Raw genomic sequence first — 16221 nt, 5'->3', positions numbered from 1 at the left:
GCCTCTTTTCATCTCACACAGTCTCTGTCACTCAGTCCAAACCAGTGGTGTTTCTTGAGTGTAATTCTCTAATATCTTTGTGGTTCTTCTGTGAATCTTCCTGTGAATCTTCCTTTTACTTCCTTGTCTTCCCTTTAAATATTGGTATTTCCTCAAAGTACTCTTCTTGATCCTCTTTTTTCACTTTATACACTGCCTTTGGATGATCCCATTGACTTCAGGGATTCACTAGAATTCAAATGCTGATGATTCCCAAATCCTTATCTTTGAAGCAACCCGAAACTCCTGAACTCACAAATCAAGCAGCGTTATTTGGATGTTGAAGCTCAACCCAAGAGAGATCTTTGATACCTCCCTGTCTTTTACTTACCACATGTATTTCTCAAATCCACACCCTTGTGGTCAAAACTGTCTCTGCTTCAGGTAGACGCTTGCCGTTTCTTGCCTGCACTGTTGAAAGCCGCCTCCGACTCCATTCTCTACTTCAGTTTTATCCCCATTCAGTGCATTCTCCATACTGAAGCCAGACAGCCTTAGTTAACTACTCTCTTACTCTCAAATCCATTAATGACTTCCCGAAGCTTTCAAGATGAAATTCAAGCTCCTTGACATGACCACAAGGTCCTTCGTGATCTGGCCTATACCTTCATTCTCGTATCTGGCTGCTGCTTTCCTGTCTCCCGGAATATGCTGAGCTGTCTCAAGCCTCCTCACTGATAATTCTGGTGCTCCCACTGCCTGCAGTGCCCTTCCTCTTCTCTTTAATATACTTCAGGGCTCATTCAGCTCAGGCATCACTTGATCACTATCAAGAAAAACTCCCTCCTCCTCCCTAATCTCCTTTTTACCTAGTGTTCTCGTCTCTCAGAGCTCTTACCAATCTTTCACTTGTCTGTTTTCCCCCTGAGACCTTGACATCTTCAGGGGTCAATAAGGAAATCACCTAGGATAATTATTACCACAATATTATTTTATTAATAAGTTGATTGATTAATTCTTTAATATTTAGGTTCTTCAAGTCCATTTTTTGTGTCATCTATTCGTGGTACAATAATTGAAAACGCATCTTCAGCTGGGACATTGACACAAATTCCTTTTTTCCCCAAATATGAAGTGGAACTTGATTCTCCTAGAAAAGTCATCCCATACCCTGGAAAGGAACACATTGAACGTGTTTTGGAAGAATATTCACATCAAGTCAAAGATCTGCAGAGAAGACTAAATGAAGTGAGTTGCATTCTTTTCTTCTAGTACTTTATGCCATTTGGGGATGACAGTGAGCACATTGCCTTGGAACAGAACCTAAACTTACTAAAAGAAACACTTAATGATGGATTTATTGGCTAAACTTGTAAATTTGGCTTATGCCTTCTATTTCAGTATTAAAAATTGGGCACATGAAGTTTATATACCTATTTTTCTTTTGTTAATAGTCAGAATGTCTTGGTTTCATGGCTAATTTTAATTAAACTTGAATAGCTCAAAATGTTGTAATTAATGATGTTTATCTGTAATTATAATTGTTTTGGGCCTGCTGTCCTGCTATCTTGACACCTTGTTTTTCTTTTCTTTTTATTTTAATTTTTTTAAAGATTATTTCTTTATTTGAGAGAGAAAGCGAGAAAGAGAGGGAGAGAGAGTGCACGCACACATGGGGGGAGGGGCAGAGGGAGAAGCAGACTCCTCGCTGAGCAGGGAGCCCAACATGGGAGTCAGCCCCAGGACCCCTAGACCATGACCCATGCTGAAGGCAGATGCTTAGCTGAGCCACCCAGGTGCCCCGATACCTTCTTTTTCTGTACAAAGCAGTTGTAGGGATAGGTTTTTAGGTGTGTGTGTATACATGATAGCTAAATAGTATATAGAAGTTATTTGCTGAATTTTTTTTATATTTGCTAAACATTTTTTTTTTAAAGATTTTATTTATTTATTTGACAGAGATAGAGACAGCCAGCGAGAGAGGGAACACAAGCAGGGGGAGTGGGAGAGGAAGAAGCAGGCTCATAGCGGAGGAGCCTGATGTGGGGCTCGATCCCATAACACTGGGATCACGCCCTGAGCTGAAGGCAGACGCTTAACCGCTGTGCCACCCAGGCGCCCCTCATATTACAGTATTCATTAACAAATTGTTCTACCTCATTCAGACTGTGTAAGCACATTTAGGGAAAAAACTACAACTGTATTAAGTGCTGAAAATCATGTACTATTGTATTATGCGCAGGGATACAGAGATAAATATGGTAGGACTCATAAGGGGTTCACAGGCTTGAAGAGGATCTGGTATATAAACAAATAGTGATAATACCTTACGATAAGTTCACTAATAAAGAGGGTAGGTGGGCTGGGTGAGTGGATGGATGGATGGAGCACAGACATACCAGGGAGGGAAAGAAACAGTGTCTTCACTCATTTTCCCTGTCCATCCTCTGGCAGAGTATCTGACACTTGATTGGCTCCCAGTAAATATGGGTTAAATCTCTCAATAAATAACAGGGCTGTTTGGATATTTGTAATATTTAGCATGAACTGCCTATGTAACAGATGTGCTAGGTGCTGGATATATAAAGATGGAAAAGACGTGGCCCTTTCTATGTACACATTTATAGTCTGTGGCTGAGATATTTAAATAGAAAATGATAGTGACAGGGAGATCTGTGCTGCAGGAGGAGTAAGCCGCGATGCTGAATCCAATTGCTGCTTACATTCCTTTTCTTTTTCTCTTTTTTTAAAGATTTTATTTATTTATTCGACAGAGATAGAGACAGCCAGCGAGAGAGGGAACACAAGCGGGGGGAGTGGGAGAGGAAGAAGCAGGCTCATAGCGGAGGAGCCTGATGTGGGGCTCGATCCCATAACGCCGGGATCACGCCCTGAGCTGAAGGCAGACACTTAACTGCTATGCCACCCAGGCGCCCCTACATTCCTTTTCTTACTTGATTTTCCAGCAAACACAGGTGATTGATTATCCTCTTCCTCCTGAAGCACTCTTTTCTCCTAGGTCTCATGGAAATACACTTTCCTGATTTTCCTTGAGCTTATTTGTTTTCAGTTTCTTTTTCCAGCAAAGCCGTCTGAAAACAGTCATAGTGATTTCCATGGCTTCTATTGCCATTTATATGCCAATGAATGCTCAACTTAAATTTCTAGTACAGACCTTAGCTCTGCACCGGTTAGTATATCCACGTACCTATTTGACATTTCTACTTGAAACGTTTCTGAGGCTCTATAAACTCAGCATTTCCAGCTGGTTACATGAGCTTTCCCCCAAACCTACTCTTCTCCCAGTGTTCCTTCTAACTATATGGGGTGCCACCTTTACATAGCTGTACAAGGCAAAAACCTCATTTAGTCTTTCTTTCTTCTTTCTTTTCTTTCCTTGTCTTTTCTTTCTTTTTAGAGAGAGGGAGAGGGAGAGAATCTTAAGCAGGCTCCATGCCCCACAGCCCAACATGGGGCTCGACCTCACAATCCTGACATCATGACCTGAGCCAAAATCAAGAGTCAGATGCTAACCTGACTGAGCCACCCAGGTCCCCCAAACCTCATTTATTCTCAATACCTCTTCCCTGCCGTCACTTTATCACCATGTCCATCCAGTGTACCGCATTTATATTTCTCAGATCTGTTTCCATTTCCACTGTTGCCATTCAGAGTTCATATTGTACTATAGTCATTCACCTGGACTATAAGAGGAAAAGATAAAGGGCCTTAACCTTATATTGAGTGTATAAGCAATGTCAATTGCAGAACCAGCTAGTATCCTGTTACACTTCCTTTCCTGTGTAGTGTTTTTTCTTCTGGTTATTTTTTCTCTTAAGATATTTTTTATTTGAGAGACAGTGAATGAGAGAGAGAGAACATGAGCAGGGTTGGGGAAGGGTAGAGGGAGAAGGAGAAGCAGGAGGGAGCTTCTCTGTTGGAGGGAGCCTAATGCAGGACTCCATCCCAGGCCCCATCCCTGAGCTGAAGGCAGACGCTTAACCGACTGAGCCACCCAGGTGCCCCTTTTCCGATGGTTATTAATTGCCTTTCTTTTTCCTAATGCTGTGTGCCTTTATCATATGCTCTTTTTTTTTTTTTTTTTTTTTTTTAAAGAACCATCATGTAGGTTTTCTCTCAAATCCTCCTTTGATCCATGACTCTTTAGGAGTCTTCTGTCCTATTTTCCAGTCTAGGTGAGTTTCTTAGGTCTGTGTATAGCTGTTTTCTCCTTATTATTGCTTTCGTGATTGGATCCATGATTTCCAGGATTCACTGTTTTCTGTCTTCCTTTTTCTTGATCTACTTCTCCATTTAGTCAAAGCACATCTTTAGAAACTTAAAGGGTATATGCGCATACATTTTGTGGATCTTTGCATTCTGAGAATGACTTTAGCTGGGTAAAGTTGAACATCATTTTCTCTCAGCCCTTTGAAAATATTGTGTCCTTGCGTTTCATATTGCTACTGAGAAGTAGATGTCTGTCTGATACTTGCTCCTTTGTGGATGATATGCTTTTACTTAATTGAGGTTTGTCTTTGAAAGCTTTGGAGTCTTCTGTCTCTGAAATTCCACCATAATGTGCTTAGGTATGGATTTTAGCTTCTTCATTCATTGTGCTAGGAATTCAGTGATCCTTTTGGTCTGCAGATTTGTACTTTTCAGCTTCGAGGAATTCAGTTGTTTTTTCTTTGATAGTTTCATTTCCTCTGTTTTCTCAGTTCTTTCTGCGGCTCTTATTAGTCAAATGTTATCTCCCAGGTTATACCTCTAAATCTCTTACCTTTTCTTTCAAAAGTTTACCTACTTATCCTACTTTGGGGGGACATTTCTTGACTTCTAACATTTCTATTGCAGTTTTTTAGTGTGCAAACGTATTTTTAATTTCCAAGAACTCTTCTCACTTGATCACTTCTTTGGCATAGTATTTCATTCTTACTTTACAGCTGTGATGTCTCTCAAATTTCTCTGCAAATACAAGTTTTCAGAAGTGTTCTTCTATTGCTGCATTACTTTGTTTCTTTGGATCCTTTTTTCTGGTGTTTGCTTCTTTGTTTAACCTTGGTCTCAGTTTTTTATTTTGTAATCTTCCTTCAGGTGTCCAGTGGTGTTGGTTGGTTGGTTGGTTGGTTTTTGTTCATACTCAAGGACGAACAATAAAAAAGCTGATGGCAAGCTCTTTATCAATAGGCAGGACTTGATGGCTTTGCTTTGGGATGATTACGTGGTTTCAACTGATATGCTGGGAGGTCTCTCAGTGCCTGATTTTAGAGATCTTAGTGAATTTGTTTGTAGTAGGACATCTTGACTTTTGGGTGATGGTTGTCTGCTGTCAAGTTTTTAAGTGGGTTGAAAGTGGGAATTGACTTTTCTGTATACAGAATTGTAACCAATTTTCCTGTTTTCAAAAATAAAACTTATTTCTATCTCTATCTTGAGGTAGAAGTCTGATTTGTTTTAGAAATAGTGTTTTGGTTATTAAGTAAAGAACAGATTTGTAAGGGGCCAAGCTTGAGACAGTGAGACCAGTTAAGGAAGTTCAGTAATCTAGGTGAGAGATGATTAATTAGGCCCTGAATTATGGTAAAAGGAGAAGGAAGTACACATAAAAATTAATAATATATGGATTTGGGGAAATTATTAGGAACTTCCTAATAATTTAAGGAAATACGTTCCTCTGGTAAAGGCTGATTCGCATGGCTCTTTTTTTTTTTTTTCAGAGCAATGAATTGCATGAGAAACAAAAGTTTTACTTAAGGCAGTCAGTCATCGATTTGCAAACAAAACTTCAAGAAATGCAAATGGAGAGAGATGCCATGGCTGACATCAGGTTGGGCATCCTTACCTAAATTATTTTAAAGTTTTACTCTTTGTACTATAAAATTACTTGTGTGAGTATGAATTTTATCAATATTATTTCTTCCCTCTCATTTATTTCATAGACGAAGGGAGAGTCAGTCCCAGGAGGACTTAAGAAATCAGCTTCAAAATACAGTTCATGAACTTGAAGCTGCCAAATGCCTTAAGGAGGACATGCTGAAAGACAGCAACGCACAAATAGAGCAGCTGAGAAAGATGATGCTTGGCCATGAGGGAGTGCTTCAGGAAATCCGGTCAATCCTAGTTGACTTTGAAGAAGCCTCAGGCAAGAAAATATACGAACACGACAGCGTGTCTACTCTCCACTTCCGCAACATGGGCTCGGCTATTAGTAAAATCCTAAGAGAATTAGACACAGAGATTTCTTATCTTAAAGGGAGGATATTTCCAGTAAGTGGTGAGAACACTATTCGATTTTACATTAAAATCCATTAAGAGAATAGTATTAGATGTATCATTTTTTAAGTTCTTAAAAGTAAGCCAAGTTCTCATTTTTGTTCTCTAAAATAAGAGTTATTTCCACAATGATGTCTCAGTACATTAAGGGAACTAGCTTGATTTACCCATATGGCTTCATGAGAGTATAACCAACCAAAGTAAACAACCTGATAAAATACAGTGATAGAATGTATTCGGTTTCAGTGTTACTTTTATTGGCTTCTTTCTAAAGTGTTCCTTGAGGGACACCTGGGTGGCTTAGTTGGTTAAGCATCTGCCTTTGGCTCAGGTCAGGATCCCAGGGTTCCTATGCAGCTCCCTGCTGGGCGGGGAGTCTGCTTCTCCCTCTGCCCCTCCCTGCCACTTGTGCGTGCACTCTGGCTCTCTTTCTGACAAGTGAATAAATAGATAACATCTTTAAAAACAATAAAGTGGTCCTTTAGTTGGACAAGCGCAGCTTTCCCAAGATGTAGATTTACCAGATTTACCAGTCCCTGAATCAGCATCTGTTTTTCATGACCAGGTGGAGGATCAGCTTGAAGCACTGAAGTCCGAATCACAGAATAAAATTGAGCTGCTTCTTCAACAACATCAAGATAGGTGCGTTTCTGACTGAAGTATAGAAAGTCAGAGTGAACCAAACCATAGGTTTACAGTCCCTCATCAGCAATTCCAAAATCGAAAATGTTCTGAAACAAAAGTTTTCTTCATTGGTTTGTGGCAAGTTCATGTGAAAGGGAAAATTTTTCTGACTCTTGTTTAAAAGGTTCAGGAAGACTTTATTCAAGGCTTTTGCAATAGGGGTTCTGTGTTAGGGGAGAGGGATGAGACTCAGCTCTCCCAGTACAACCAATCCCTACAGAAAGTAGGGATTTACAGTCAAGGAGCAGGTGAGTGGGACAGTAGAGACATCAAGGTGGGGGGATTCTCACTAAACTGACTTAGCGAGATTCTTACTGAGTCTGGGCAGGCCAGGGCAGCTGGGGGAGGGGTTGATGGGTGCCAAGGTCAAGGCCTACAAGAGGATTCAGAGGGGCCTGACCAAAGTTTGGTAAAGGAGAGAGTCTTTGTCAATCATTTGTTGGCAAAACCTGACCTGAGCTTAATGTAAAGCTTTATGATATAAAGTCTTTATGATTTAGTGTGCGTATTTAAAAACCTGTTGTTGTATTTGTAATATGTTTGGCTTATAGGAAACTTCCCTATGTGTGTCATATAATATATAGTATTTGTAACTTATTACCATTGTAAAATTTTTTTTTAAAATCTGAATTCCAAAACCTAAAATGAGCAGCATATTCAAAGTCAAAGCACAATACTAAATTTGAGAGTATTGAAAATCATTAATTTTTGGAATAACTCATAGTCAAGCAAAATCTTATGTATCAAATAACAAACACCACATTCTTTTTATAGGATTGAGCAGTTAATAAGTGAACATGAAATCGAAATAACGGGACTTACCGAGAAAGCTAGCAGTGCTCGAAGTCAAGCCAATAGCATCCAGAGTCAACTGGAAATCATTCAGTATGTGTGCCCTCGTGGTCTGAAATTGGTATCATTTATCTTCATTTTAGAGATACTATTTTCATTAATGTTCTGTCCTAAAATCTTTTAAAATCTGCTTTAAAATTCCACAAGAAAGTAAAACTTCTCTAACATTTAAATGAACGGAAAAGATTACTTAAAGATAATATTATATGACTATATAAGAAGTATTACTGCTGTGACAATATATTTGCGCCCCTCCACCTGTACAGCTTGCGGGGGTGGGGAGTGGGGTAGGGTGACAAGGTTGGCAGCAGGACAGGGCTCCAGCGTGACTCAGGCCCACCCTAGGAGGCCAGCCAAGCCCACAGCCGTTGTGATGGGTGGAAGGGGAGCAGGAGGTATTTCCTTCGAGAGTGGGAAACAGGAGAGCAACTGGAAGTTCTTTCTTCAGGCTTTTCTCCTCTTTTACGCAACAGTACTTTACACAACAACTACTGCTTTCCGTGCAGTTTCTCTGCCAGTGACCTAAGACGATGTCACTGTGGCGCCTCTGTCCACGGTTCCGTCCCCCGTTGGTGCACCGAGTATGTTGTGACTGCCTTTCTGAAGGCCCCAGTCACTAGGAGTAGCACATCCTGTCAGCCCACAAGCTCGTTGCCTTTCTGAGAGAACCGGTCATGGGCATGTTGGGCTCAGTCTTCCTGGATCCTTCCAGGCGGCGCCGAGCACACATTGTGCTCAAGAGCAGTGTGACGGGAGGCCGGTGCCATATGCATGCCGGGGGTTGGACACATATTCCCTGTAAGGCTCTCCTTGCTAGCCAGGGGGGACAGGAGTGAGGCACGTGAGTCTGTGCTGTGTAGCTGAGGCCTGTGGGCAGCGCCCCCCCCCCCAATCCCATGTTCTCCCCTAGGGAAAAAAAAGAAGTATTATCGCAAGTATTTAGGCCTGTTGGAATTGGATGTTTTAAATATTGTTCATATTACAACTGATAGGATCGATAAAAAAAATACATTATATATGTGTGTTTATATATAAATAAAGTATATGTATACATATAAATAATTTTATAATTTGAGCTTATATGTATTGAAACTTCTTATAGGGACATTTTCAATCATATACAAAAGTAGAGAGAAAATAGTACAAATGAACTCCAATATACACTATCTAGTTTCAACACTTAACAACATGGTTGAACTGAAGCTTTTAAGAAGCAGTTTTGGAAAATAAAAGACTTTTGACCTAGTCATGCCATACAAAAGAACTGGTGGCTGTATCTACATGCTGGAGTATGCTGAGATACCACACTTATTCTTAGTTTGCTGTTTGCTTTTATTACCCTTTTAAACTCTTCTTAGAGAACAAGCAAGAAACCAAAATTCAATGTATATGCGTCAACTCAGTGATCTGGAATCTACCGTTTCTCAGCTACGTTCTGAGTTAAGAGAAGCCAAAAGGATGTATGAAGACAAGGTGAGGTTAGATTTTGCTGCTCTGCTTCCACACACTATTATACACAGATTTAATTACAAATTTTTTAATAATTTATTTGAAAATGAAGAAACAAAGTAATGTCAAATTAAAAGCAGCTTTTAAGATGGAGTAGGAGGATGCCAAATATCTGTATGTTAAATTATAAATAGTTTTTAAAGAGGGCACGTGATGTGATAAGCCCTGGGCGTTATACACAACAGATGAATTACTGAACACCACACCTGAAAAAAATTACAAATAATTTTAATTCAAATTGTTTGCCCAAATTAATTCATTTGTAGGAAAAAAGTTTTGCATACTTCAAGTAAGTTTCTAAAAAAAAAAAAAAGTTAAAAATAAGAGCACTTACTTTTTTTACAGGCTTAGCTCTAACAAATATTTTGGAACCAGGCAGTCTCCCCCTACCACTCAGTACTTGAAGGGCCTACCTCCTAGGTTTTACTTCAGCTCCCAGTTATTAATCACTGGGTGGCTAGCAAACTGAATTAATAAGATTAGTCTAAATTAAAAAGTAATTAGGAAGATAAAATTTCATCTTTCATCACACAATTCCTCTTAAACCCAGAAAGTCGTATTTGATATTCTGTTGTTTTTATTCTCTCTGTATCTAAAGAAGAGCTGTTCACTGTCATTATCAACCATTTATCCAGAGCTTGTGTTTTCATTAATCGCAAGCATTTGTAAAGCAGTAGAGACCCTAAAACACAAGCAGAGAGCCACCACTGAGAGGGGCTCATGTTCTTCATTCCCTGTGAGAAGGGGGGCCCACCATCCATGCCTGTTTGCCTGCAACAGTTGTTTTCACCTGCTGTGCCCGTGTCCTGTTTTGTGAATAGCACCTTTCATCTCCAAACTGACTCAGTTTGGAAGACAAACTCTATGAATTAGTCATCCTACCTATAAGAGAATCTCCCGTTCTAACCATTGTTTTAGCCAACTTCTCACATCTTAGCTGATTGGGAAGAAATAGAATATAAGGAAGTTGCCAGATTTCCTCTAAAAAATAGCCCAATTCTACAGGGTAAGAGTCCAGGAGAACAGCCTCACATGGGAAGAAGCAGTTGAATACTGCAGCTCTAATTCTTCCAGACATTTGCCCTCCTTTGGGCAGTCCCTCAATTCGTTACCCCGTCACCCCTGTGCTGGCCACAGGAGGGAGCTGTTCCCCCTCGGTTCTCGAGTTCAAGCACAGAACGTAAAACCTTGACCTTAATTCCCTGTGGCACAGCTAAAATAAGAATGGAAAATTTAGGCATGGCTTTACTAAAGTCTAAACAATAAAGAGTAACGTGAAACTACATAATCTCAGTTATGAGATTTGGATCCTCTACCGCAGTGGCTTTCAAACATTTTTGATCGCTACCCACAGTAAGAAATAGCTTACCTTATGATCTGCTACACACGTAGGACTGAAGCAAGTTTCACAGAGCAGCATTCACCCCATCACAGGGGCGATCCTGGCTTTTCTCTGTTCTCTTCAGATGCTGGTTTGATACTCACTAAATTGATACCATGATTCACTGGAAGGTTGCAGTTTGAATAGCACTGCCCTTCTAGACCACCGGGCTTAGCCCTTAGCTTATATCCTCGTGTCAAGGTCATTTCAACCACCGCCACTTAAGAGTAGCCTTCAGGAACTTCAGACTGTTTTAAAGGCTAAACCAAGAAACAGAAGCCCAGAGACAAACATTTGTTCTTTTCTGTTTCTCTGAGGCCCGCTTTTTGTGTTCTAACTTCTTCTCTCAGGCGAGCTTTTTCCCAAAGATTGATAGCAGGAATGTCCACCCCTTTCTGGGCAGACCAAGCCTACACGAAAGGTTTGGATCCCACCCTGCAGGGTGGGGATCCTTTCAGCGCAGCACAGGGTGGAAGGAGGCTCTGGTAGTCAGTCTAGTAGAGGTAGGCACCTTGGCGAAAGTGAGCACGGGAAGTCTGACAGCAAGAGGAAATGGGAGAACTCGTGCATTCCTGTCCAGTATAGTAACTGATAGTCATCACTATTCAACCTATTGAAAAGATTATTCATTGTTTATGGGCAAACCCTTTGAAAAGCTATGAAGTCCTAAGCAAAACACAACTCAGTTGTGTCTTCTTACATAATTTGGAAGTGCTCTAGCTTTCTGTTGTAATGTTGCTTGCAAAAATGACCCCTCCATAAGCTAGCACCCATTGTTGGCTAATTCACATACGGTCTCTATACAGCACCATGCTGCTCAGCTCTTCAGTTTGAGCGTGGTGGGAAATTTTAACAAATACTGAATACAGTACATCTAAAGAACACAAAACAGCTTTTGAGTTGTTATAAATATTTATCTCTTTGGCATTGTAGAAGCATAAGCATCCCGATGAATGACTGCAGGTTTTTTATACGAATATTTTGAGCCCGTATGAATATGTAATGATACATACAGCTATGACGTTAGAATCACTATCTTATTTTGCCCTAATGTAAACAGTGGATCACCAATAATTTTGTCAGTAAAGTCAACATTTAATAAAAATAAGGGGGGACATATTGCCTTAGCTAATTTTAATCTAGATCAATGAGATTCATAACAACATCCTGAAAATAGGGAGTTGACCCCTAGATGATGATTAACTAGGCTGTCTTAACAGTAACTCCCTTTAGTCAGGGAACACTGAGAGATGATTACCTTGTCATGTTAATACAGAGTTGAGTGTACTTTGGCCTGAAATGTCGTCAATACGTGGTGTAACTGAGCAAGAAAAATCACGCTGGTTAACAGAAGGGTTTCATTGGGGTCATGAAATATTCTATTGTTATGAAATGCTTTTGTTGTAATGAATTGAATATAAAATCTAAAAATCACAAATCCTTGTGTAATTTCTTTCATTTTCATATACCTTGACTTTACATTGCTAAAGCCTATGAAAGCTTTAAAATCTCTTTTATTTTCTACTGCTTTAGTGAACATATTAGTATATACTATCCAAATAACACTAAAAAAAAATCAAAGAAAATAATACATAAGAGCTATGATTAAAAGTGAGATTTTTCTGAGAAGAAACTTTAAAGAGTGTGTTGATACTACACATCAACATATTTTATGAGAAACAGTATTTTCTCCCGAGGTCAGACTCCTCAAAAAAAAGTCTTTATTATTTAAAGAAAAACTGATGACATGATAGGTCTGAACAAAACTTTTCCAACTAGAAAGCATAAATTGTCCTTTAGGAGGGCAGTGTGTGTCTTCAGATTAACAAAATATTTTCATGCTGATTAAAATAGAAACTGTGTTTCAGAAAAAAATTGTAGATGTAGCTTTTGTAGCTTACGAAAGTGTTCTACTGTAATGCTTTTTTCTATTCTTCTCTTCCCATTTTAGGAGAACCTCCAGAATTCCCCTTTACGAATTTGGACCAGTAGAAGCTGTCACTATTGGCTCTGTAGATTTGGCTTTACTCTTAACTTTCGCTTTTTTGACAACAAAAATATCTCATGATCTTGATTCTAAGTTTATTTGTCCTACCTTGAAAGCATTTGGGGCTGAATTTCCTACTTAAAAAGTAAAGATTTAGTAGCACTGGCTGGAGCTGTATCCCGTGCCGGAAGAGGGTGCAAACCTCTTTGCGCAGTTCTGCCCATGCACCCCCATGCTGAGCCATAGCACCCCTCAGTATCCAATGTCTGTGTCATCTTTTTGAGCACAGAAAACAGAAGATACAATTTGGCTTGATTGGTAACGTCTCTAAAATCACTGTAAAGATTGGAGTGAGATCCAAATACTTACTTGTCCAGTGACCCAAAACAGAAAGTAGATTCATAGATGGTGAAAGGGAAAACCAGTGCTGCTATTGGAAAAGAAAAGAAAAAGAAAAAACCTTTAATATATATCTCGGAAGCCAGTATTTATTCGGGACATTGCAGAAGGCTTTGTAGTGTTTTGTACAGCTGTTTGTTCAGCTCAGCTGCTACTTCAGTGGTTTTCCCTTTCACTCTCCATTTCTCTTCTTGATTGATGACGTAACAGAAATATTTCTACTCTAAAAAGTGAAAGGTAAAAGCAGAGCTATAGCAGTTGAGTCAGTACTGACAACTACAAAACCCATGTTCCTGCAGGGGTCTGGAGGAACTTCTGACGCTTGATAAACTTAGAAGGAAACATAAGACTTGGCTCTTTTCTTTTTCTGTGTTCTTTTCTTCCTTTTCTTTTTTAAATATTGGCTTCCTGAATTTTACCATCCAGTTTGATGTTATCAAAGGGTGATCCAGGATTTTTTTAAAAAATGAAAACTGCCAAAATAGCAGGTTTTAATTTAAGCTTTTCAAGCACATGGACAAATACTATGCTCAAAGAGAAACTAGTTTTATGCCGTGCTTGGACTAGAAAATGTTCGAGTCCTAGGAGTAACTCTTCGTATTGAAAGTGTTCTTATTGAATTTCTAGCTCAGAATCTGGTTTCTTTGACCATATTTTGTTTCTAAAGACAGGTGGTAATTATAGAATTTCAGCTTTATTAATACTGTTCTTCTCATGTAAAATATTAGACACAGAATTGAAAGGACTCTGAAGGATCATCTAGAATATTCTTTTCAAATTATTGATTAAAAAAATTGCAACTCAGAGAGGTCATGTGATGGAACCTGGCCCAGAACCGAAAGTGTTTGGCTCTTAGCCTGATCACGTTCCCGCTCTGATTACATTTGTCTACCCACAGTAAAAGTTTGTGGGCTTTCTCCTAAGTATTCCTAATGTCATCACTAAGTGTATGCTGATTTGGTCTTTCCCAATAATAATAGAGCTGAAGAGATTGTATCAACTGATAAGATTCTTCCTTTTTCCTTAGGAAGCTTCTCGTGCCACAGAGGTTGAGTTTTGTATGTTTTTTTTTCTATATATGCCCCCCCCCCAAAGGAGCATGAGAGTGCAAGAACTTCTTTATAGGATTATTAGAATCTTTTGACTTTTCTATTGGTAGCCTAATGTTTTTTTATGTACATTTAATTCTTGTGAAGTATTTGCTTATATCTAACATACAGTCAAATATAAAGTCATTTTTAAAATATATCCAATGTAAATATTAAAATGTATATTCTAATCCCTGCAGGCTCTGATTCTACTCTGTAGGTAAATGTGAAACTGTTTGATGATCCGATATAAGTACTTTTTAAAAGTCATATATATGTGTGTGTAGTTAAAGATATATAAATTCTATATACTCATATTTAGCATTTATCAAAGAGGTAGTTGCATATATGTGTGTTTATATAATGAATAAATATGTGCTGAATTAATAAATGAAGATCTTAAATGAACCTGGTCCAGAAAAAAATAGAGTCATCCAGAAAAAATTAGTCTTGCTTATATATTCTCTAAGAAATTTGAATCACAGTTTGTCCCACAAACCAATCAGTAAGTTTATTCTTGACATAGTAAATCTGGAAGCCTGTTGAAAGAAGAAGGAATATGTAGCATTTATGTAGCTATGAAGGATTTCTTATTACTGGTTGATGAAATAGTATTTTGGTGATCACATTAAGTATCAACATGTTCTCATTACTTTAATATATCTGTATCTAAATTATGAATTTGTGTGGCTCAGCTAAAATCCAAACCTGGAGTCTCCATCATCTGAGTCTTAACCTCCTTGCCTACCTTGCATCTACAGGTCAAGAGCTGTAGGAATGCTAGTAACAGTGATGGGCCTTCTGGCATATTGACATATGGACACACATAGTCACACAGATCAAACAGCTGCCCTGTCTCTCAGAGAAAAATGCACCTATACCAGTCCTTTAAAATTGGTATTCACCCATTTTATAGTTGAAGGAAATGAGGATTGAAACACATAATATGTATATAAGCATTTTAAATTAACATATTTAATTTAAAGTGATTTTAAATTAATATATTTATATACATATATGTAAGTTCGTTCATCCTTCCCAAATTGACTAATAATGACAATAATGAAAAACTTGTTATTACCATTCATTCTTTTATATTCGATGCCTTTTGTAATTGAAACGCTGATAGTCTTAAATACCGAATGACAGAACACACATTCATAGAAGATAAATCTTGAATAGTGTAAAAAAGATTACAGACAATGCCCCTATCTAAGAGTATCAAATATTTCATTTTGGCTAATTTCCCTGGCTAAATCAAATTCTACATAGATCTTAAGTTTAGAAAACTTTGCAAAACATAATAAGCTTTTATTTTTGCCCCCCAAATAATAACATTTGTTTCCCAAAGACTGCATTTATTTTATATTCCCCACTAACATAGTCAGATTGATTTGTGCTTTCCTTTTAGATAGAAGAGCTTGAAAAGCAGTTAGTCCTTGCCAACTCAGAGCTAACCGAGGCACGGACGGAACGTGACCAGTTCAGTCAGGAATCTGGAAATTTGGACGATCAGCTTCAAAAGCTGTTGGTAAGACTATGCTCTAAATACTAATTCTGGGACGTTTCTCACCAAAATATTTCACAAAACTGGTTTTATTTATAAAATTACAAATTTTACATAATATTTGTGCATACATACACAATAGACTGTCTTGACGTTATTCAAGTTTTGCATATAAATAATATTCTAAACTTTACCTATTTTTTTTCTTTAAGCAGTTACAGCTTATAAGTTAGGTGACGCTAGCCTTCAAACGGCCCATCTTTCAATTAGATAAATGTATTTGGTTAAATTGAGGTAGTATTGAGTGTTTATTTTAAAGCCAAATAACATTCAAAACACAGACAGCTTGAAAGGAAGTTTAGGTTAAAAAAATTTTTTTTAAAAGGAAATAAGATTCCAATAATAGTGAAGCTGACTGTGCCCTGTTAGAGGTACTAGAGGCTGAGAAATTTTGGGAAAGAAATGTTCAGCACTCCTTTGCGTGGTATTAGCGGGACAGTAGAATAAATTTCTCTCTCACTCCCAGACGCTCCGTAGGCTGTAGCGCTCTTGGCCAGTG

At 38.5% G+C, this 16221-nt stretch overlaps 1 protein-coding gene across 14 annotated transcripts in view; it reads left to right on the top strand.

The window, feature by feature from the left end:
* CCDC158 (coiled-coil domain containing 158) overlaps nt 1–16221 on the top strand; it is an 86379-nt gene that overhangs the window by 17660 nt on the left and 52498 nt on the right. For 10 of the 14 annotated variants that reach the window (XM_044388157.3, XM_026509921.4, XM_026509918.4 and 7 more), the window contains 7 exons: nt 1010–1227; nt 5700–5809; nt 5922–6249; nt 6821–6897; nt 7714–7824; nt 9150–9264; nt 15567–15686. In XM_044388157.3, the coding sequence (XP_044244092.1) occupies nt 1010–1227; nt 5700–5809; nt 5922–6249; nt 6821–6897; nt 7714–7824; nt 9150–9264; nt 15567–15686 (1079 nt within the window). The remainder of the gene's footprint in view (nt 1–1009; nt 1228–5699; nt 5810–5921; nt 6250–6820; nt 6898–7713; nt 7825–9149; nt 9265–15566; nt 15687–16221) is intronic. The other 4 variants (XM_026509925.4, XM_057309820.1, XM_048212038.2 and 1 more) reach the window with 2 other exon arrangements.

The sequence above is a fragment of the Ursus arctos genome, unplaced genomic scaffold, assembly GCF_023065955.2.
Source record: "Ursus arctos isolate Adak ecotype North America unplaced genomic scaffold, UrsArc2.0 scaffold_9, whole genome shotgun sequence".
In the NCBI taxonomy this organism is placed as follows: Eukaryota; Metazoa; Chordata; class Mammalia; order Carnivora; family Ursidae; genus Ursus; species Ursus arctos.
The sequence above is the reverse complement of the archived record's forward strand: the minus strand, read 5'-3'. Positions and strand labels throughout refer to the sequence as shown.